The sequence below is a fragment of the Malurus melanocephalus genome, unplaced genomic scaffold, assembly GCF_030028575.1.
Source record: "Malurus melanocephalus ecotype Western Australia unplaced genomic scaffold, MMel_1.1 scaffold_14, whole genome shotgun sequence".
Lineage (NCBI taxonomy): Eukaryota > Metazoa > Chordata > Aves > Passeriformes > Maluridae > Malurus > Malurus melanocephalus.
In genome coordinates this window covers 3,143,838-3,168,585 of record NW_026623246.1, presented here as the reverse complement: position 1 = coordinate 3,168,585, position 24,748 = coordinate 3,143,838, and the positions used below count along the sequence as shown (strand labels likewise).

Sequence of the window (24,748 nt, the reverse complement as noted above, 5' to 3'; positions counted from 1 at the left end):
AAAATGTACAAGATTGAATTTTCACATGACCTGCCTAGAGGTCATGTAACCAGACACATGGCCAGTCTGCTTAGTGAAGGGTTGGGAATTAAAAAATGAATACTTKCATATTTGCATGTGTAAGAAGCCAGACTGTGGCCTACCTACATATAGTCTTGCAGTTTTGTATTTCTGAGATCTAATTCGATTAAGAGATGTTCAACCTTTGAAGTAYGATGGGACAATATTGCTTTGGAAGGATAGTTTTTAGGAAATGGGGTGATGCTCATGATGTTTGTATCCACATGAGGGTGACAGTGATAGGCTCATTTGCTGGAATTGGTGACGAGACCTGCCACCTCAAAGTGTTGCAGAAATCAGTGAATACATTTGCTGTCTGTAAGGTTACAGCTCATTCTGCTATTAACTGAGATGCCTATACAKGTTTTATTTTTCCCTCTTTAGATGTAATTGAGATTTAGGTTTCTAAATTGTAGACAAAGGGATCCAACATATTGTTTMTTTTAAACAAAYAAGGCCTTAGTGTGGTCATGGTTTTCTCCAGTCTTTAGRTTTCTTCTGCCATATGTAAAATGGAATCTTGGTCTCAGAAARCACTGACTCTTAACTCTGTGTTTAGCCTTCGCTTTTATGGCARTGTTACTGAAGGTGGCTAGCTGAGTCAAGTCTCTTACAGCAGCCTGTCTTCAATGTGCAAGGTGTTTATTACTTAGAAAATAATMATTYCTTATAGCTTATTTAGAGTCMTACACTGATAGGAAATTTTGTAGARATGAGAGTCTTTTCTCAATGAAACCAATGGCTTTTGTTCAGGGCAGATCCTAGAGGATCTGGAACCTTGCCTGAAAATGCCTAACATTACCCATTAGTTAGCATTAATTGGCAAAATGTTTGGAACACACAAAGTTCTCCCGTGTTGTGTTCGGTGGTCTTGTGGAGAATCGATTAGCAGGCAGACTTACTGCTTTRGAAATTGATATGTGCCAGTTGTAATGAAATAACTGTCAATAATACTCCATCATTTCATTATTTGTTGATATTATAATACCCTCTTTAACCTTTTGGAGGTTTAATTACAATAAGCTGATATGTTGATAAAGATCACTTTCATGGTTCAGGTAAAACCACGGCCTGTAAACTATTTCCTGGTTTTTATTTGCTATAGTAGTGTTTAAATAATTATATTTTGTTTGAAGACARGTTGTTTATGAAGTGGCTGACTGGGTTGGTGGATGAGGGGARCAAAACAATCATCTCTTCATTATTTCTGGTAACTAAGATGAACAATCTGGTGTTGTAAATTTATTCATCTTTATTTCAACTTCTCAAGGTGACCAAACATAAATATTTAAGCAACTTTATTATTTTGGAGTTGCCTTGGGATCTTTTGCTTTGCTTAAGCATTGAACAGATGAACTACCTTTTGTCATGATCTCTTACACAAACAATCCCCCTGCTCCCAAATAAAACTAAAGTTTCAATTCTTCAGATACAGCTGAAAACACTCTTAACTTCTTTTTGCTTGTTKATTGTTTGAAGTAATTGGAAGAATACTGCAGAACAGCTCTTTAATATGCTTTTATCAGGTTTTTAACTGTTGATCGTGAATTCTCCAAAAAGAATACCAAGCACATCTAAATGTGTGGTAGAGAAGGAATAAATTGTGGTTTATCCAGAATACAAATCTGGAGGTACTAATTTGTTGAGGTTAGCATGGTCTCAATCCCTAATTTTTAAAAGATATTGTTACATSMMWKTKWMAMWKKSATGTAATATAATTCTGTTAAGTCTATGTCTYAAGGATTAAATGTTTTTCTGAGCTTAGAATAGATATTTTGTCACTGTCTCTTCCTTCCCCTTAGCTGAGAGTTAAAAATAAACCTACAAAACAATGGCAATKTGAAACAACTCATTGGCAGTAATCAAGCTGGAAGCAAGCTGCTGTTTAAGCAGAGGAGTTCGGCTTTGGTGTGCACATGCCTTACAAGTAGCTGTTAAAAATGGAAAAATTAAAAAATCCATATGTGTTTTTTTCAGGAGAAATCTTCCTTTCAGTAACAAAAACATAGTCTTTAGACAGATAACAAACTATGGAAACTTCAGTCTTGTATTAGGGAAAAATGCCAACTTCCTTAAAATATAGTTTCAATGCTGAATTTTCTCAAATTCTGCATTTTGCCCTGCGTTTCTCTTCCCCCTCATTCAGTCTTTCACTATTATTTGCTCTGGGCCCAAACTTGAACARTGTTTTAATAGCCTTATGTTATAAAACTGAAAATCTTAAAATGAAAATAATGATTTGTAATAAAAAGCCTGACAGACTAATTACAGTATTGCATTAATTATTATCTTATTTCACTCTGTTCCACAGCTAATTCAGATCTGGGTTTTGGTGTTTTTTTTAATCCTTATTTACACTGTAATTTTGAGAGAGAGAATRTGCTTAGTAACAATATATATAAAATCAAGAAATAAAAATTGTCAGATAAATAGTTGATTTCTAAAAGGTTGCCTTGGGCATGTTAGCAATAGAATGCAAATAGTTCTGTTTAAATGTGCTTTGTGGATCTTCTGGTGAGGGTAACACCTATATAATGTAGAATACAACTCTTGATATCTTCATTCCTGGATATCTTTATGKCATGTACTAAATGCTATAATGTACTCATTAATTCAGAAATTTGCATTTGTGCAGCTAGGTTGGTACATAATTTTGTGRTTTGAGTTTTATTTTTTTTCTCCCAAAATGTGTGCAATTCTTATAATGGTTAAGGTATAGATTGATGTCAGTGCTACAGTATAGCTCCAAGACTGCAATTTGAAGCTACTTTAGAAAAATTCAATTCTTTAGACATGGTGAAGCTGAACTTGAATGGAAGTCCTATTAGGAGTGAATTGCATGTAAATATTAATAAGGGAAGAGTTCCTAGCAAGTCCTGAGTTTGGGAAATTGAGCATGATAATTTGCTGAAATTATGTCTGTCTTGAAGATACGCAGATGCAATAATTTTCAGTTTTCATTTGAACTTTTAAATGGTGCAGAAGGTTCCCGGGTTGGATTTTAAGCAAGAAAGTGTTTGGAAGTATTGGCAAATGTCGTTGTAATGGATGTATGGTAATGAAGGGAGTTAAGATGAAAGATGAATTGAACTGAATGGCTGTTAAGTCATTTAGGCTGGGCTGGTTGCAGTTTGGTTGTTAGATGTCTCAAATTACGTTGCCTTAGTTCCTRCACTTGGTGGGCTGTCTTCAGATCTTAAAAAAGTTCAGGGAATCAGTTTCTGACAATTTGCTTTGTTTTCCTTTTTTTCAGGATGCTTCATCTGCAGACATTCGGAAAGCATATCGAAAGCTTTCTCTAATTTTACACCCGGATAAGAATAAAGATGAAAATGCAGAAATACAGTTTAGGCAAGTAAGTGCAACGTGTGGCAATAAAGTTTTAGGGGAAAATAGAATTTTTATGTTGGTGTCGTTTTAGTAAGAACACTGATACACCTTAGAAATTAATAAGCTAAACATTGAATTACATTTTTGCTGATGTAGCTAGACTGAAACCAAGTACACTGTTTTGAAATTAACTTGTTCAATAGCTTGTATTTAGTATTTACCTATATATTAAAAATAATTGGAACATTATACACTCTTAGGAGAAAAATATGTTTTGCATCTTCAAAAACAGTGGGGAAAATTTCTGATCAGTTCTCAACACAAGTCCTAGATAGTCATAATTTAATGAAAAGAGTTAGTTATTTTCATCCTTTGGATATTTATAGAGTAAAACAACATGACTTTGTAATTAGCACTACCTTTAAAAATGTACCTCGGGCTAAATACAGCTTACTTAATTTAATAAGAACTTTAGGATGCAAAAAGTGATACCTACTTCTAGGGTATAACTGAGACAAGACTCTGATAGATGTGAGGATGAGGAAGAGAGCCTTGTATAAGTGTTGCTTGTTTGGTTACACTTTGTATATTAATATATTACTGTTTCTTTTGCATGATGGGTTCGCTACTTAGTGGYGTAGAGAAAAGTGAAAACTAGAAAAGGTCATTTGTTGGCAAATGTAAATGTGATGCTACTGTTCGAAYGTTTATACATTCAATCATAAAGTAAAATCTTTCTCTCTGTGTTTGTTTTCTTTTTATTTCTTTTGTTTGTTTGTTTTAGTTAGTGGCCATCTATGAGGTTTTAAAGGATGAAGAAAGGAGGCAGAGGTAAGTTAAATTGCCCAGGTTTTTAAATAAAGCATTCTTACCAGTGCTGTATTCAAGTTCTATCTGACTTAGTTGTAACACTACAGATTTTTTTTTGTATAATTTAAGTTTGTAATTGCTATRTAATTGTCTAATTAAAGATTGCATGTGGCCTAAAGTACAAGGTGGTATTTTTGCATGGCACACTGTTTTTTTCCTTAAAAACTAGTACTTGAAAAAACTTTGAAAGCTAGCTGTTATTTCAAGCAATTTTTGAATACTTAATTATATCAGCTTTTTTGCACAGTTGTCARCTATTTTATTAAAAACTGTGATTGGAAAATACTGGCCACTTATGCAACTGTCAGTCATACCCTCTCTGTGTGGGGAAAAAGCTTGTTGCATGAACTTTAGGGATTATTTCCACTGTCTGTTGTCTTCAGCATTGTTTTCTTTTGCTTAGTTCATAGAGGTGTTTTTTTGTTTCTGATCTATTATCTCTAATAGTGCAAACTTGGATATACATACTATATTTTATTAATAAATGCTAGTTGTCCTTGTTGCTTCCAGAGCATTTCCAGCAGTACCTTGAAGGGGTAGAATAAAGAACTGGAAACCTGGGGCTAATCTGCTTTCTGGAAGACTATTTTGAACTTTTTTTTTTTTTTAAATAAATAAATAAGTAGGAATTTCGACCAGTGATTACCAGAAAAACTGAGACACTGAAAGACTTTTGCTTTTGGGTTGGAGTTTTAGTAAATCATCTTTCAGCTTACAAGTCTTTAAACGGGGTTATATGAGACATTTCTAGAAGGGATTTTGGCTTTGTGGATGTCTTGGCAGGAGTCCAGGGTTTATAGTACAGATTATCTACTTTTTTGATAATCCCCTCTTCAAGTGTCATGRAAATGTACTTCATAGAAGCACTTTTGGAAATCTATGGGGTTTTTATTTCATCTGTCTAAGGAGAATTTAATTGTGAAGTTACACTCRAGGGAAGTTAAAAAATGTTAGCTAAATGATATCAAGACACTTAAAAGTGAATTATTCCCCAGATCTTCCCAACTTTTTATTTATAGCATTGTTTACATACACCCCAAGATGTTGCCTCTCTGGAACTTGGTTCCATCATGGAACTTGTAGGAATGTCCTTGCATCTGTAATAGAAGCCGTTTGCATTAAACTCTGATGCAGTAGCTTGCAAAAATTACAGTTTAAGGCCTGCATACATTATAAATGTAACTTACTTCAAATACCATTAATTAGTGAAGCCAATTGATTCAAGTCATTGCAAATAAGAAGTTAAAGCAGCAGTAGCTTGTTCTAGCTTAGACTGATTTGTCACTAACTTATCTTGTACATAGACAATGTCATATTTTTCTTGCACAATGTGTGTGTATGGTTGATATCGATTTTATAGTTGAATAAATAAAATGTAGTGGATTAAACAATGTTTACCTTCAGAGAATTTTCTGGAAATAATACACAGAGTTTAGAAATAACATGTGGAGCAGAGCTATATGGTCTCATTGCTTTGAGAAGCCCTGTATTGATCAGGTTTATTGCACAACCTAAAGATAATCTCTCAACTGAGCTTGTAAACTAAGGGTGGCTTGTCGTGTGCCCTGTAAGGTGTTGTTGTAGCACATCTCTCATCCAAGTCTTCAGTAAGTGTGATAGGAGCTGCTCCTCCTGTTAGATTGGTTCTGTTGGAAGGTAACTCGAAGCTTACTCACAACTGTACAGCAAAGGAAAGGGTGGCAATTACTGCTTTTTGTAATCTTTCTACTTTAAATGCTGATATTTGGCTTTGAATTGCGTGAGGTGATGGACAGGAATAGGCTCAGAGCTTAGTGTCATGCCCCTGCACTGGGCAGAAACTGGGCTGCAGCCTTATGCTGACAGTTGAGCTGGGAATCCCTCCATRACTGGATACCTAAATGGTTCGGGGCAGGGGATTACACCACCAAGAGAAGAGCAAACTGCAGGCGTCTGCTTCTGTGCAGTGAAGTCAGCTGTACCTGCCTCTTACTGTTCATCTCAAAAGTGATGTAATCCTGCATCATTCTTGGTGTGTGTACAGAGAGTGGAGCCAGCAAAGGCAGGAATAAGGTCCTGCACTGTATGAGGGAGTGAAGAACTCATTTTGAAACAATAAAACSTCTTCTCCGTGAATGTCATTCTTGGTGAATGTCAGAGGTGTTGTTTTTGTGGGTACAGAAACTGTTTTAAAAAGGCAGATCTGTTGAACAGCTATATGTAATTATTTTTCTAAAACCTTTGTGTTTTCTTATTTATCAGTGAATTTTTGCTTTATCTGATGGCAGAAACCTTTCTTAAAATATTACAGTTCCTCTATTTACARTGACAGTACTGGGCTTTAAAATGTGTTTTTCTTTTTTGAGGAAGTTATATAGTTGCTTGTGAAGTATGCTAGTCTCATTAATAGTACTACAGAATACAGTAATATTACCATGTTAGTACTTCTCTTTTACATTTTTGAGTGATACATGATCAAAACATTCAAATATTCTGACAATAAACATACATGCAGCTCCATTTAATATGGCAGTGTTTAACATTAAATTAAACTTACATGCAGCAGAACACAATATTTTATGTGCTGTATTCAGTGTACACACTGGAGTGTGTACTCCAGTGTGAAATTCTACGGAAAATTTTATCTTTGRGTATGTAGAGATCGGTGCGTTTTCTGAAATACACTTCACCTTTAGGGCATTTGTGGGTAAATCAATTTGACGGTGATAAATTTTATTAGCCTGTGATTATCTTTATGCAAAAATAGATTGTTTTATGCACTTCTGTTAATTGTAATTAGACAAAAAAAAATCKTAGATTTTCATTTGTTTGTTACCTTGTTAAGGAGCTTTTTTAACCTACCAGGCCTATCTTCTGTAACAATGTTGGCTTGATTAAAGGAAAAATTTGCAAAGGAATCACGATGTACTTGTTTAGAGTAAGAAAGGTGTCTATCTTAGTTCTCATTAATAATGAAATGTCTGTATTCATAGGTATAAATTGTTCTGGCTGATGTTGTGCTGGATGTCTTTAACAGCTTGAGGAAAATTGGCCCCCCCAAAATAAAAAAAAACACCAGTGCAATCTTTCCGTAGTTCAGAACAGTCCTCATTAACTCAAGGTTATAGTATATAAACTATGTCATATCTCTGAAATTATTTGAAATATGAAATGCAGTGGCTCTCCTAAATGGAAAAGTAAATTATAATCATATTAAGACTGATGATACTGTAATTAGTTGCTACAGAATGGATTTTTTACTTGCAATGTTGTTAATGCACAAAGAACTCTAAACTATTACATGAAACTTTACAGAAAAAGAGAAATATTAATATCTTGCAATTTGTTAATTTTGGACTACTGAATCTTCTAGACTGCTGAGATTTAAAATAAATATTCAGCGTAGTTTTAAATGGGGAATGGTTTTGGCTGAATGTTTTTCTGAACTGGTGCTTTGGGGGTTTTGTGTAGCTTGTTGACTGCTACATTTCAGAAACAACTGGTAGACATACTGATATGTGAAAAATTTACTGTATTCTCTGTACATACATTTGTGGAAAAATCCTGCAGCTCTGTCTTTTAAGCTTGTTTTTTTTCCTTACATAGAGTTACAATTAATACAGGTTGCCAAATGCTTTATAATTAAATTTCAAATGTAGTTCTTGATGCRCACGGATTAACTGTCTTTCATAGTCAATATTAAGTGTCTATACATGATTTTTTTTAATTGGAAACTTGCTTTTAATTAAATCACATTCTAAATTTGAAATTCAAGATTTAAAAATTATGGAAGCTTCTGAGTTTCGGTAGGATAATTTTCCAGTTGAAAACCTAAAAATCATTGATATCTCTATTTTTCAAATACAGGGCTTAATTACTATTGAAAGCAGTGATTTATCTTTTAACAGTATATATTCTAAAAAGTGGGTTATAATAGAAGCTATCTTCCCTTAAAATGGCCAGTCGTGTGAGCCATAATGCTCATTGATAGTAAAATCAATAGAGCATTGATTCTGAGACTTAATCCTTGGAGACTGTTGTTCAGAACAGCGGACATAGCCTAGTAAATACCGAGTGCTGTTTAAAGCACTTAATGCAAGAGGTTCTGCWGTCTTCATTTATTTTTTCTTAACAGATAATTTATAACAGAACATGGTTGCCAAATGTTAGTTTGAAATCTTGGTTTACGTATTACTGTATTGTTACCATCGGCTTGTATGGACTTTAATAATTTCAGTACATCAATCAAGAACCCATAGTGCATAAGAAGGCAACGGCTTAATAAATGTCTATTAGTATTTTTAACAAATCCTSATTCTACTTGTATTTCTGTGAAGATTTTAAAGAAAGAACATCCTTATTTTTTAAATGGTTTTGTTTCTAAAATATTCTTTTCTATTATCATTAAAATCTTTTAAGTGTGTTATTTTTTAAAGGCTAAAACTTCTACTTATTTCTTAAACAAAAGTTAAGTAGAGGTTTAAATTTTAAAATAACATCATAAGTGATTTTTCTGAACAGAGTTTATATTAAGGTGTCAGTAGTTAATTTGTTCTGACCTACTGGGAAAGGAAAAAGTTATTAGTTCAAATTTTACAATAATAGATGTTAACCTTAGTATTCTCATAGTTATAATAGAAAATAGAATTTTGTGATATGAATTTTACTTCTGGTATCATTCAGAACACAGCAGAATCCTGAGGTGTTAAGTCTTTTATGTGGAAATAATGCCAACTTGAACAAATGTTTTACCAGAAATCAGCTTTTCAGATATGCACTATATGAAAGTATATTTTTTAATTGAAAACCTCTCCTTCTTTTTCTACTTAAAAAATGAATTTGCTTGTGGAAATTTTTTTTTCTAGTACATCTCCAAGGTATCAATTTAATAACTATCAAAGTAGCTAGTGCAGTTGTTGCATTTAAATTGATTTACATGTCAAGACTGGCAGTTTAGCAGCTGCGCTATTATTCCTGGATTGGTCAATTTACTTGAGAAAAACCTACTACTGAGTTCTACTGACCTGCATGACAATATAGGCCCTATTTCTATTCCTGTAATTAGGCCTGCGACTAACTCAGAATATTTTTAATTAAAATATTTTGGTCAATGTGTTGCACCAAATTAGGCCTTTCAGTGCAGATTTAATTCTGGAAATGGTGTGATTAGAATATGTAATGAGTTGCGTTCAATTTAAGATTAACAGGTTGTGCATCTTGAATATACAGGTTTTTGAGTTTATTGTAGAGATTTTTGTTTGAAACTTTAATTTGAAAAGTTAATTTGAAAACATCTGGTTTGAATGTCTGTGGTTTGTTTATTTTTAAATTGATCATATACTGTAAATAAAAGACCTCAGACATGCTAAGATATTTCAAGACATTTGTGTGAAGGAAAAGGGATTGTCATAAAATGGTTTCTGTGCAATTAGTAGTGTTAATAATTGAACAGTTTTAAAATAGGTTGATCTTGAAGATAGTGTTTCAAATAGAAAATCAAAAACTGATGAACTTTGTTATCAAGCATCAATATCAAGTCTCTAACTTAAACGCTTATCTTACAAAGAAGGGATGATAAGTCTGGCATGTTTTTGCCTAATGTATTTTGTGGTACTAAAAGACAAAAACAAAAAGCAGAGATACCTCTCCTTTCCCCCCAGCACCTGTGATTTTAATTTGTAAAAGAAAAAAGGGTTTGTAGTGTTTGAGATGTTTATTCTTGGCTACCTATTTAGTAGTTAGTGGGTTGTTATTTACTTCGATCATGGAGAACCTGCCCACTGATTACTGAGTGCCCACTGATTACTGAGCACGTAGAAAACATCGACATTTCTGGAAGTCTCTTACTTCAAAAGTAAATGAACTAGGAGGGACAGGGGGGGATGAGTGTTGCAGGATCATTTGATTTTTTTTTTCCCCTGCCCCAACATTTGATTCTGGATTCTGTTTGTTTCCACATGCAAGCCTATCTGCTGGCAAAACAAGGCATTGCTCTCTAAAAAAAAAAAAAAAATTACTAAATGATCTTTTGTGTGTGTGTTATTCAAGCACTCTGTGGATTATCTTTTGTTTTGTAATTGGATAGTTTGGCTTATTTCATTTTTAGCTCTCCATGAAAGCCTGTTATATTTACTACTGTAGGTATGATGATATTCTGATCAATGGACTACCAGATTGGCGACAGCCTGTGTTCTACTACAGGCGGGTGAGAAAAATGAGCAATGCTGAGCTGGCATTACTCTTGTTCATTATACTCACAGTGGGTCATTATGCTGTGGTTTGGTCAATCTACCTGGAAAAACAGCTGGTAAGTATTGGTAATAAATCAAACTTGCTTCAATTATTAGTATTAGATTTCCTGCAGAAGTTTGCATATTAAGGAGATCTCTACCACTTCCACTGGTTTGCATTTGGATTTTTCATGTTTTAAAAGGATTATATTTAAAACAGTGATAATTAGAGAATAAGCTATTAAGCATCTCAGAAACAGTAATCTAAAAACTACTTAATTTTTTTCTACAATTGGTAATAAACTGCAGGAGCTGGTCCTTTGGTTTTTAGCMAGAAGAAGAGAAATAAAATGTCTTCTGTCAGTTGTTGATGCAAAATCATCTGCTTCTGTAGTCATATCTATRGTTTAAAATTAATCAGGTTTTATTCATTTAGAAGTCATGCTTGCTTTGCCTTTGTTCTAAGSTAAATGCTTTTTTGTTTTCGATTTTCCTTAACATAGTGGGAATTGGTAAGCAGTATAAAACWCAYTATTTTTTGATAATTTTATTTTTTKYCATACAAMTGTTTGTTRCACTTYGTMGACTAAGAAAAAAACTRAGCATAACTTGAAAAATATTCATACATTAGCATCTATTTACTTTTTTTATTTTCTACTGCATTATTGAAGTTGATGAATGAGAAAGGAGGCAAGTTGAATGCTTTCTCCTCTTAGAAAACTTTGATTGCTATGGAGATACACATGAGTGACAGAACTGGACTTCATGTGTGTTTAAAGACTGGATACCATGGCAACAGTTATTGTTAAGATAGATCATTTTACTTAATCATGTAGGACCCCAGATACATTTGCATAAATGCTACTCTACTGTTTACCCTTCACAGAAGAGTCCCAGTAACATTTGTGGTTTACATGCTAATGATAACCTGTAACCGTAGTTCTTTCTACATCAAGGATGAACTGCTCAGCAGAAAAAAGAGGGAGAAGAAGAAAAAAACAGGCGGCAGGAGTGCAGATGAAGCCAAACTTRCTGCTCTAGACAAAAATGAAAGGTGGGAAGAAACTCTCTTGTTTTCTGCATTTTAAAACATTCTGCCAGCTACTGATTTGGTTCTATAGTTTTCTTTTTGCATCTTTGAAATAYTCTATGAGGGAAAATAACTGTTTGTAGTAACAGCCATTGCTGATTTAAAGTGTGCCAATGTAGCTGTGTTTTCAGTTTTGGATTTGTAAATAAACWCGTGGTGTTTATTCAGCAGATCAATAATCATTGAAAGATTATGGCTGAATTAAAGGCAWATGCCTTACAAGAGGGTATGATTTTAGAAGTTTTTAAAGATTTATGCCTTTGATTACAGTTAACAAATTTCAGTTTATTTGAGCTTTAATTTATTACTATACCAAGCAGGGATTTTTTATGGCCTTTTAATGCTTGTCTGGTTAAATGCTTTTTATCTGATTAACTTAAAAATGAGCRTGTTGGTCAAGGCTTCTAACACATTGTTTGTCAAGGAACACATAGGGAAATAGTGACTTTCAGGACACTCCAAAAGATACCACCATTTCTTCTATTGATTCATAGAAAGAAATAAAGGGTTTAAATAGTTCACACAGCAGGGGCATGAACTGGATCAATGAGGGATGGAGATCAGAGACCATTCTGCCTGTCGTCTTTGCTGATGACATCAGTGAGTAATGCTCCAGTGAACTGCAAACGACATTAATTTTTATGTATTGTTTTGTTTATACTACAGTCTTCATATCCAGTTGTCAGCACTTGTGAACACTTGGTTGAGGCTTGAGTGGTTTTTTTTGGTTTGTTTTTTTGTTTCAACTGAAGTGATTATGTGGCTTATGAATTTATTTTCTTGAAGAAAAGCTCYTTTAGGAGATCAAAATACAGCAGTGATTGGAAGTTTGTTGTTACATATTTTGAATTAAGTGTTTAAAATATATATTCATTGTTATGTAGTTAGACATTTTTATGGGAGCTGACAAGTGCTAATCATCTTAAAGGATAATGGGAAAGTTCTGGCTTTGAGATTATGTGGTAATGATGAAAAACCTACAATTTTGACTGCAGAGTACTGGACAAACCACAGTGGCATGACTTACTTCCATGCAAGCTGGGAATATGGTTCTGTCTCACAGTGAAAGCTTTACCTCAGCTATTCCAGGTAACAGTAATGATTTTAAATTGTATTATTTAATTTTTCTTGATGGTGTTATTATGCATAATCAGATGTGTAACACTTGTTCTTAATTGATTTTTTGGCTSAAACACATAGCATATGTATATATAAAAAATAAAAATTAATCTTTGGAGGCAAATTTCATATAATAAGTTCATGGAAATATGAATGTATTTTAAATGCATATTAATCTTAATGTACTAGAGAAACAGTTTCTTTTAGGCAAAACTACAAGAATAAATGATGGGAGAGGGGAGGGGTATATGTCCATCTAGTTAGGAATAGCAATGTTTTTAAGTGATGTTAACAGAAGTATTTCATTTCAAATTAACAAATGCTATACTTTCGTAGCAAATTTTAATGTGCCATTTAAATTTGGGGTAACAGCGAAATTACTTTTTATAATGTAATTTCTTTAATTCACTGGAGAATGATACATAYTGGTACCTGAAATTGGTAAGGTAAAATGATAAAGATATGGTTACAATTTATAAACATTAGTGTGGTGGACTTGCTCACAGTTGTGGTGTTTTAATCTAGTACTATAAACTGTAAAATTTAGCTGGTATTCAACCAATGTAAGTGTTATCAGACCAGTTACCAGAATAATTTTTTTTTAATATTACCTGCTCTTTCTTTTCATTTTCCTTGAATAAACTGTATTCAAGCTGGGAAAATAGTATAGTTATAATTCCTACTCTCATAGCAAAACCCTTATAAAATACAATCACTAATACAATGATGTCTGGTCTTTCAGAATCTATTTTTAAAGCCTTTAGCTTTTCCTACAAACAGATGCAAAAGTTAGTATCTCCTTTAAAAGTTTAATCAGAACTTAAGGGCTGTTTCATTAAAGAAACCTTTCTTTTTGCAAGTTTTTAAAGCAAATTGATTATGCTTAATCAACTGTTGTGTCCAAATTAAGCTTTGATGTTCATACCTCATCAAGGTGAATCAGATAGAAAGTAATTAGGGTCAGCAAACTGTTGCTGCATTTTTGAAACTTTATTCGTAATATAGTACTTTCCCTTTTACCTTAATTGCAAAATATTAAAAAAATACACGATATAGTAAGATTAGTGAAACATTTTAAATTAGGACTTCTTACGGGCTGCTTATAATTTTTATGTTATTGACGTAGAGTATTATGCCGGTATAACAGATTTCAGGTTTGATATTCAAAAAGCAGCTCCTTATGCCTGTCAGAAAATGGCAGGAAAAAAAAATCATAGCAAAATGTTTTGTGCTTTGTAGACCTTAGCCCTTGTTTAGATTCCTGTTCCATTAAATTACTGATACTGGAAAAAAAGCTGTCCAGTAATTCCTGGGAAATTGGAGACCATCAAGTAGGGGTTTGGTGGCAGGGGAAGCATGTTGTAGGAGAAATTGGAGCAGGAAGGCTTTGAAGCAAGAGAAAGGAGAGAGATAGAAGTTCTGGAGTAAATTGGCCCATATGTAAATGACACTACTGTTTAACTGCAGGGTTTGTTTTGTTCTTCTTTAACATGACCCACTAGTTACATAAGTTAAAATGCCATAAACCATAAGTAATCTTCAATGTTAAAATAGTTCAYGACTTCAGGTGACTGAAATAAATAATTGTAGCTTATTAGTTAGCAATACTTAAACAAGTATCACCTCTTCTGAGCAGCATTAGAGCAGCAGAGACCTCATGTTGGAGCTGTGTTCTGAAATGACAGTTGAAAGATATGTAGTATGTTGTAGCTACCTGGACAGAGAGACCTCTGGGCTCTTTTTGAGGTGTATTTAACATTTTGGCAAGATCTGCCTTAATTGCAATTACCAGCATGTAGCAAAAAGTTACCTGTAAGATTATACCCTGGTRCAGAGATCCTGTTTTAAATCTAAGTGCTTTTCTCTTCAATAATACACAGGCTTGAGATTTCAGGGTACTTAATGCTAAGGCAGAAGATAAAGGATCCTACAGATACTGAGTAGTGTTACATATGTGTGTTACACGTGCAAATTATGTAACAAGGTATTGCAGYGGTTGACATCAGGATGGATGCTACAGATTTTAGTTGTTTATTGCTTTAATATAAATTATTWCTCCAGTCATTTAAGAGCCAACAAATTGTTTTAAAAATCTGTCATTTACCTGCAACTAATGCAATTGTAGCTGAAATTCTAAAAATGCATCTATATTTAAATGAACCATGTTTGGGACAGGAAAGGGGAAGAGTTAGCAATRCTTTTAACTGAATGTTGCTCTGCCATTGAGATTTTCAAAACCCTGCCAGTAATATAGCTGAACTGTTTCCTCAGACTMATGAAACAGAAGCACCTTCCTGTGACAGACACAAGTTCTTCCTCAGAGGAGACTTCATTAAAAAAATCCAAAACAAATCAAACCTAACAGCATAACAACAACCAGCAACAAATAAAACTTTTTATCTATTCTTGTATTGATTTTTTTTACCTAGCATCCATCTCTCCCCCTATTAGTTAAAGTGAATATTCTACTTGGAACAGCTGTGTCCGAGAATTCACGTTGCTGAGCTTCTGCTCATGCCTGGCTCTCATTTATCCAATTGAGTGTCTTTCTGTTACTTCCCTTCCTCCTTCAAAATGTCAGATTTCAGAAGGAGGCACTTAAAATAATTAAGGTGGGCCTTCACTGAAGAAAAATGCTTTGTTTGCATGCCCTTGTGATGGCCTATGCCATTTTATTGTAGCCTGCATTTTATGTCAAGRAACTGGAAGAAAAATGTGTGAGGGGAGGATGAGAGAAATGAAGAAAATGAGCAGGTTTTTTAAACTGTTGACAATTGTATTTTGAGAGAAACTACATAGGTTTTTATATCTACACATTGAGTTTAGTAAAATTTAGGGGTGAAAACAGCATTTTTGAGTTTGTCTGAAGAAGCAAAGGGAGAAAAATACATAAARTGTATCATAAATCAAATATCTGTGCTGTGAAAGAAACATTAAGTGGAGTGTAAATTACTTTGGTTATTACCAAGTTTAATTCTTGTAATGTAGGCTAAGAAAAAAAAATAGAAAAAGAATGAAAATTGTTTCTAAGGTCATTTTAATTAATGCTTTCATGACAATGACCTGGAAAAAGGCAACGTATTTAAAAAAAAAATGTTGGGGGGGGGGGAAGAACCCCCAAATACTCAAATTAAAAAGCCTAATGGAACTGAAATTTTTCCTTAGAATGAAATAAACCAGCTACATGTAGTGTGCAAGAATTTCCGTTCAAATTGTGTATGCAATATAGAACAGACAGTTGCTTTAAATGTACTTATGTTTTGTGGGAGAACTACCATAAGTATTGCAGTTTATTCCAAAATCAACTGACCTAGAGGGTTTTTTGTTTTGGATATCTGGACATATTTTAAAAGACCACTTTTCTTAAGTTATATGTTTTTAATTCTTCTTCAAAAAGAATTTCGTTCTGAAAACAGAAGATAGGTATGTTTCTTAGTGGCCCTGTCAACTTTTCCTCCACACTGATATGGTGAAATTTAGCAGTGAATGTCTTTATTTTTACATTGACTGAATTGTGAGCCTGCTGTTGTCCTGAGGGTAATGGAGCAGAAAGCATTTTTGTTTGTTTTGGACATAAATAGTTTCTTGTTAAGAAAATAAAGTTTTCTTCTTCTGTCTGTAACCCTGTAGGTGTGGTGYACACACCCTTGCAGTGAATTGTTAKGTGAACTGGTGGCCCACCAGCAATGAGAAGGCTGAGTACATAGCTGCACTGGATATAACCTAGTGAGATTATCAACAAAGCATTCAATTACAATTGAAACTTGTGTTTGTAGAGACCTTTGTGTAGCACAAAATGAATTAAAACAAAAAAGCCAGTAATTTATTTTTATGTAGACTACCAGATGGTAATTACTGTAGCTGATTTACTAGTCTGGAATAGATTCAAACTAGTGACCCAGAGGTGTTTAATTTCTTGGCAATTTTTCCTCAGGTTTTCTTTTAATCCATGATCACAATTCAACACCTGTTTAGAGATGGTTCAGCTTTGGCCTTAAATGGATTGGCAATGTGTCATTAAGAGGCTTTGCCAGCAGGGCATCTCCTTTGGCAAGTTAGCTTTTAAGCAAGATTTGATTAGGTCAGCAAATGTATTTGTGAGTTGTTTCTGTCTTCATATGTGACTTTATATAAAATTGTATGAGATTAAAACAAAATTTATTGCATTTAATAACATAGGCCTTAAAAATGCCTTTTTTTTCTTAAAAAAGGGATTTATTCAAGTCAGTAAGGTTAAATATCTCTATATTTCTCAGCTTTACAGGGTTTTGACGTGTTCCAATTTACTGTACAGCACCAATGTTGGTATAATTTGTGGGGAGCGAGCAATTTCAGGATGTATGGCACGAGTGATTGCCCATTTGCTCTGTTTCTTGCTATTTCACAGCTGTTGGGAGAACCAAAGTAAGGATGAAGCTCTTGACCCATAGGTCAATTAGAAGCTTAGAAGCAGGTCAGAGGAGAGTGCATGGTAAAACAAGTATTGTGGGTGTATKCAAGTGAGCAAAAATGATTTGTGTCTAATAGGGTACTGTTTGAGGCTCTGGAGGAAAAAAGTGCTGCAAAAATAYTAAAAGTTTCAAGTAGATCTAAGATAATAAAGAAATTTGCTTCTAATTGCCTGCTGTGCTGTGGCAGCTTCGTAATATCACTTGCTGTAAGTCTACATGTCCTACTGCTCGTGTGAGAGGAGCAAGAGTAGCTCGTTTTCTACGAGGCAATACTGGCTCTCAAWTATTGATACTGGTCTGCTGTGCTATGAGGCTTCATGGGCTGTGAAAAGGGTCCCAGAGAGGCCTTGCAGCACTGACCTTTGTTTCCCCTTCTGGCTGCCTTTGTCTCACCACTGGGCACATGGAATTCCCAGCAGACTGCAGTGGCACAGCCCGCTGCTGGTCACATGGTGCACCAAGGCTTGGGAACCACGCCACAACTGCCCACGGGCTGGACACAGCTGAAGAGCCTCCCCACACCTGGGATTATTCTACAGGCAAARCATGATTTTCTGATTATAAAGGAGGAAGTAATGTAATTCCTATTTATTTACTAGATTGCCTTTGGGCAAAGAGGTAAAAATGCCAAAGAGAAGTATCAATCATAATGTTCAACTCCTTTTTTAAACATTATTTCTTACCATAATGTATTGATATTACCTAGTTCAGAAACCCATCCAAAGAGTATTTTTGCTGTGATGTAGTGGCTGGAAWYTTTATTGCATAGAAATAGTAAATTGAAGTTTGGCTGGWRGAGTAAATTTAATTTAACTCTTTTTACTCTCTTTTTAGTATAAATTGTATACAATAATACTGTACTTAAAAAGACAAAAAAATTGGTTCCACACAAGTATATTTTTAATTTCATAAAAATTAGTCTGAAGAAAGTTATTTCAATATCCTGATTTTCAGTATGCTTGTGAGAAAGTTTTCAGTTAACTGTGAATTTTGTTTGTATCAGTCCCTTACCCAAAGAGCTAAAATGTAAAGCTGTTTGTATCACAAAATCTGAGATGAATATTCTCATACAGCAATTACAAAAAATTGTTTCAATTTTTTCAATTTGCTTTCTTTCTTCTAGTCTCCAGTTTTTTTGAGGTAGACCAGAAAGCCAGGAGAACTTAATATTTACTGGAGTGGAAAAAACCCCAAACAATGAAAACCCAAAAACCACAAAGCAAACAAACCAACAAAGCCTCATCACCCTCCCCAAAAGTCAGGGAGAAGACAAGATGACTGATTCTTACACAGAACTAAAGTTTTTACTTCTAGAATTAGTACAGTTTGAATAAATGCTGTATCTCTTGATTTAAAGCAGCAAACAAAAAATGCCTAAAACCCCAAACAAAACTCCAAATGCCAAAACAAAGGAAAAAAAAATCATTGAAAGTTCAGTATAAGGAATTTCTGTATTTCTGCCTAACTTAGGCTCAGCTTTGTCTCAGCAATCTCAATTATTAACATGAGACAATACTGATAGAGAGAAACTATGTTTTCAAGAATTTTTCAGTATTCTTTATTCTTATCTGTAATAAATATGAGGGTAATCACAAGATCTTCCTATATATGATAATTTAAATATAATTTAGAAATACTAATGGCAGAATTTTACCTTTACAATACATTCTTTTTTCATTCTGTTCCTTTTTGGAAAGCATATATTTGAATTTATAGATTAAAAATCCAGCACATRTCAGCCCTCTCATTTATTCTTTCTGCTTAACTAATTACATGTGATACTGCTTTGATGGTGAGAAGAACATATTTGTATGATGTTCTTTTTGAAAACTTTTTAAACTCGTGCAAACGAGAACATAGTAATTTTGATTAAGTAAGGTGAAGTTTTACTTAGAACAGTTCCAAGCTTTGTATTTGTGGCACTTTTCTCTGTATCTTTTCATCCTAGAAGTACAAAAATATTGCTTCTCTTATGTTTATTATTATCTCTTGAAGATRAAGTATACATTAAGTATAAAATCTTGATGTTGTATGTATTATGAGCTATAAAATCATTACTTGGAGAAGGAACATTAGATTCAAAGAGACTGGATCTTATACTGTCAGTGTCTTTAGGGYCCTACAAGAGAGAGCTTGTATTGAGACAAAATGACTGCTTAAATACATCACTTTGGAAAAGTAAAAAATCTGAACATAAATCTATTTGAAATACTTACAGTACCTAACCTGCATATTCTTTAAAACATATATYCCTGTTTAGACTGATTGAAAGCCAATAAAGAATAAATTGAAAGGGACTTATTTACATCCAGGCAGAAGTTTTCTTCAGAAAACTTACTATGTTAAATGGTTTACCAGTGTATTTTCATTTTGACCTATAAAGCCTAATACCCATAACATTTGTGTCTGTGGTTGAAGTCTTTACTCAGGTATGCCTTTTAATTTTGCTTTGCAACCTGTAGAGCCATTCTTATGCTTTCATTTTCAAATCTTCAAAATCCATTTTGGGTAAATCTTTTTGTTGGATTTTTTTCCGCCTTGCTTTTCTTTATATGTATACATTCGTGTGTGCTTCAAAATGTACATTCTCCCCCTTTTTTGTTATTGTGGTACTAGCCATAATAATCTTACTGATAAAAGACTGGTGTTGCCTTTATAACCTGCATATTACTTCATTTGTAGTGATAATCCATTTTAAATATATAAATATATAAAGCAACAATGCTACCAAATTTCATTTACRTGCTTCTGACTAGTTTTCTTTGTTGTTCAGCTATTGTGTCTCATTTTCATCTGAGCCACATTTCCAATTGTTCTGTGATTGACGTGCTGGAGAGATTGACAGTTACCCCCTAGTGCCTGCTGTCTGGAGATCCCACAAGCAATAATGGATTTTACACCAGAATTTAGCATCAAATATTGGCTTTCAGTGTCAAATGGGTTAAATTTAAATGCCAGTTAATTGTAGCCATTTTGAAATCATAGCCTTAAACAAAAGCGAATTTTGTATATCCGTAAGTCTGAGTCCTGTGTATGCCACACAACCCAAATGTCTCAAACTCATAGGAAAAATGAACTATCCCATTTATGGCTGTTTCGGTTTCTTAATTTTGCAAGTAGGCCAAAYCTCAAGAGTATAAGGAAAGTTTCCAGTGTAGTATGGAGTTCTTATTTCAGGTAAACCAAAAAGAGAACCAATGGTAATCCTAATTTTGTAATTCAAATATGTCTCCTCAAAGCCTACATATCTTCTGTTAATGCTAGTCCTCCTGTAGCTACACTTTTTTTTAGCTACAACTCTTCTAAAACTACCAAAAATCCCCTTTTCTCCAGTCCTAAAACTGTTAGCATGTGAGATGCTCTCTTCTGTTCTGTTCTAGCAGCAAAAAGATATGTAAAGCCTTTTAAATTACTTTGTGTGTAGTGATTTCCTACATAAAACTGGGAAAAAATATAACTTTTCCATTTCCTGTACCCAGTGTTTAAAAAAAAAAAAAACAAACAAAAGAAACCAAACACTGTTTTGGAAGGAGGTGGAACTTCACTGATCTTTTGTGGGAATTTGTCAGAGTTGTTCTTCTAGTGTGCTGATTTGTATCTATGAGAGATCTCCAAACCACTACAAAGTTCTGCTCAGAGCATGGKCACAATTCCTGTCATGTCTTTTCCAGCCTCCCTCAAGTATCTTTGAAAGGGTAGATGGAGGTGTAACATGAAGAGCAATTGTTGGATCTTTGCAGGGAGAATGGAATGATTTCTACCATCAGAGGCAGCAGTAATGACTGCTTAGCTCAGATTTTTCTTTTCAAGATTTCTTAACATGTCTTATTTCACGTTGATGATACCAGGTTTTGTTCAAATATAGTTAAAATTATAAAAAATATTTACTACCACTTCACAATACCTTCTGTATTAAAATTTAAATTACTGTTTATCTGTAAAAAGTGATACTGTTAGTGAAATAACACAAAAAAGTATTTTTGGTTAAAAAGAACTAAGATTAGGTCTATCTAATGCTGTAATTAGTTTTTATATAATACAATAGAAATTCTGCATGCTTGAAAAAGATAAATAACAATTTCTCTATTTCAGCATTTCTATTATAGATTCCTTGTTTTTGAATGAGTATAAAAATCTCTTGAACTGGTAAGTGAGAGTAAAAAAACTCTCCATACTTCTTACTTCAGCAATCTGGTTGTTCATACTGGAAAGCTTTCAACAGAAATTCATAATYACTAATTCATCAGATTTTGGAAAGGTGTACTTTATTATGGTGTATGTGTGACAGGACTTCTAGTTTGATGTGTACYGGTTTTGGTTTCTAGATCTCCGATTAGAATCTAATCCTTGGAGAAAGAAAAAATTCTTTTTGACACATTAATAACAATGTAGAAGTTTAAAAAAAAGGGGGAGAGTGGGATAAGTTGGCACATGCAGTTAGTGTTACCTTATTGAGTTCACATTAAGGAGATTGCTGCCTAGCAATTGCCTTTGTTTGTCCTTGCATACACTAATTAAAAACTTTTCTTTCTCCCTTGAACTTCCAGATTGCTGATTTGAGCAAAGTAGGTACATGGTCTTGCAAAGCTGTAGGTAGTTTCTCTAACCATTTTGCCTTTCAGGTTGTCAATGAGCGTTGTAGTCTATAATGTAATATCACTAAATGCAATGCTATTGCATTTGAACTTTTATTACACAGATTCTAGGTTTTAGACTGAAAAATAGTTGTAACTCAAGGAAACTTTTTTTTTTGTGAGGTTAAGTGAGAACTTATAACAGAGCCATTGCAATAACTTGTTTGTATAAGGATGCTAATGCCATTGCAACATTTTCTTAAAGGATGCCAGACAATTATATGTAGAATATAAAGAAACAAAAATGAAGGAGAAAGAAGATGCCCTGGCTAAGGCTGAACTTGAAACACTTCAGAGTGAGTTTTTACTGCTGTCTTAATAAACAAAGATGTAATACAATATACCTTCTACACTGGATGTATATGAACAAACATTTTTATAATTTTCTAAAATACATGCTTTATATATTTCTCTACTGCTGCTAAAGTTAAATAAGCTTTTGATTTTGTGGCTAATTTTGCAGTAGGCTGCTGAGTTGYTCCTATAGAAACATAAACCTCAGGTGGTGAGTTACATTGTAGCAAGAAGTACATACCTTGCTAGAAATGTTGCTTTAYGGGAGGGGGAGATCTCAGATGTACTATACATTTTCAGAAGTGATCTCTTGGGTTTTTGAGTATTTTTCTATTCTTGTTGTTTGTAAATATTTTTTTAAAATAATGTCTATAATTCTTTTGTACATATTGAGTTGATTTTTGTGATAGAAAGCACCAATAATTTAAATTTCCAAAAGCATGGATGCAGACTTCAGAGATGGATTCATGCTATTGTTGAAATAAATGCTTTAAAGTCTTTACAGTCTTATAAAAGACCAGAAAAGGCAATTAACATTTCCCTTAATAAAGTATTCAAGATAATTATAGGTGACTTTTCCTTTTCTTCTTTCAGTTATTTGCTTTTGACAATGATTAAACCTACCCTCTTCTAAGACAATTTTAACAGTTTTTTGTCTGTGTTTATATGTGCATGCTTGCTTTATTTACTGTACTTAAGTGCATGCTTTTAAGTTCCTTTGTTCTGACAAGTGCATTGAGTGCCTTGTGATAATTTACTAGCTTGGAGTATGCATAAGCCTTTAGGTACCTAAAATACAGCTGCATTACTTATATTTACAAAATAGCTTAATTTTGTAAAATCATCAAAGAGATCCAGTTCCAGCAATAATTCCCAACTTATCTGTAGCTGAATCTGTTTTAGGAAAATGGGTAACATTCAGCACCTCAGCAAGCATCATGGATCCAGGCCAAATCTAGCAAAACAGTGCATTTAGTGCTTGTTAGGAAGGCCTGCCATTATGTTTGAGATACCTACCACAAAATGGGCCCTTGAAAAGGGTCTTGACTCGGGTTATTAAAAACTTGTTAAATTGTCAGATAGTAATGTATTGCCATTGTTCAAAATAGCTGGCATACATTCCTCATTAAAATCTGTGAACTACTGTTTTAAAAGGACTAGCTTGTGGAAATAGAAGTGGAAATGAAAGTATAAAGTCATTAAAATCATAGTGTGCAAGTTCCTGTGTGTCACTGAAAGGCCATGTGTGAACTTTCCAGTATTTCCCTGCTGCCAGGTCTGTTGTAAGAGTCACTTTTTTTTTTGTTACCTCCAAACCTGAGAGGCACAGGTTTGGCGAGTTGAGCCTTCCAGGTCACCCCTGACCTCTCACAGAAGCACCACCCTGTCATGCTGTTGGGTGCACCATGACGTGACTTCCATGTCTGCCAGGTGACCCAGTGTCACTTGTGTGAGCAGGGGCCAATGTTTGTTCACCAGTCTCACTGGTTGGCATCCTGCCCTCCCCTCATAGGCTTACTTACGACAGGGAGCAAGAAGGGGGATTGAGAATCACCACCTGCAATTAGCAGAGTTTGAGATTTGGTATGGAATTATTTGGTCAGGYGTAGCAGTGCTATAGCTAAGCAGCWGAATGAGCTGTCAGGGTTTTTTGTTTTTTTCAATAAACAAGACTCCCATGATAGGAACAAGAGATGCATCCATGTTACTGTAGGCAAAAAAAAAATCATATCATTTTTTCTTGAAGCTTGCATGCAAAGCATCTGCTAAATTTGCTTATTTCATTATTTTGCTCTGTATTGTCAYTTCACAATTAGCTTAGAAAGGTTGTAAATTACCAAATGTGCATTTTGTTTGCCCCCATTCTTCTTAATTTTAGAGACTGTCCCTGGGATGCGAGGTCTTAATAAAGGTTCCATCTATTTAATTGAGTAAACATATCTCATGCTGATTAGCAATAGCTGTTTTACAGTGCTTGTTTTTTCATGCCCTAATTGCTAGTTTGCCCCCTTGTCTGTCTGCTTTCCTGCTGAAACTGTGCGGTACTCTGTAGGCAGCTTCAGCTAAAATCAGAGAAGGGTACTGGAGGAGGAAAATACAATTTGCTAAATAGGAAAGAGAGGGCAATACTGAGATGTCATTAAAGTTCTATTTTTGGGAAGAAGCGTGAAAAAATAATTTCTTGGTAAGTCAATATTATGCAGTTTTGATTTATTTTTCCAGCACTTGTGCTGTGTTTCTTATCACTTCTCAGTCCATTCAAAACTGTCATTACTTCCTTAATAAAATGTAGCAACTTTACCTTACAAAAATAGAGTAACTTACAATACAGTCTTATGTTCCTGGGAAATATGGTTTTGTTTTGCATGGAATTACAAATAGGTATGTGTCTTAGGGACAAAAGTAGCAATTGTTTGTGTTGCATTTTCTGATGCATTTTTCACATTTAGATGTCAGACCACAAAAGTTTATATTTAAATGGAAGTGCTCTAATTAGTAAACTTTCTTTCAACTTCTCCTTCTCCTATAGTGTCACATGTGTGTGATCCCTGCATCAGGGAATGGTTCTTTCACAATGGATAGTCCTGTTCTTCTTAGTCATGGGATGTAAAGTACAGTAGGTATTAGCTGCACTGAATAGGCATTATTAAACTAAGATGACATAGGCATCAGGACAGATGACTCAGATTT

The 24,748-nt window shown here is 34.0% G+C and overlaps 1 protein-coding gene across 1 annotated transcript in view; it reads left to right on the top strand.

The window, feature by feature from the left end:
- DNAJC1 (DnaJ heat shock protein family (Hsp40) member C1) overlaps window positions 1-24,748 on the top strand; it is a 106,527-nt gene that overhangs the window by 34,321 nt on the left and 47,458 nt on the right. The window contains exons 2-7 of the mRNA XM_057383726.1: window positions 3,314-3,415; window positions 4,175-4,221; window positions 10,381-10,546; window positions 11,426-11,523; window positions 12,555-12,648; window positions 21,969-22,059. Coding sequence (XP_057239709.1) covers window positions 3,314-3,415; window positions 4,175-4,221; window positions 10,381-10,546; window positions 11,426-11,523; window positions 12,555-12,648; window positions 21,969-22,059 — 598 coding nt within the window. The remainder of the gene's footprint in view (window positions 1-3,313; window positions 3,416-4,174; window positions 4,222-10,380; window positions 10,547-11,425; window positions 11,524-12,554; window positions 12,649-21,968; window positions 22,060-24,748) is intronic.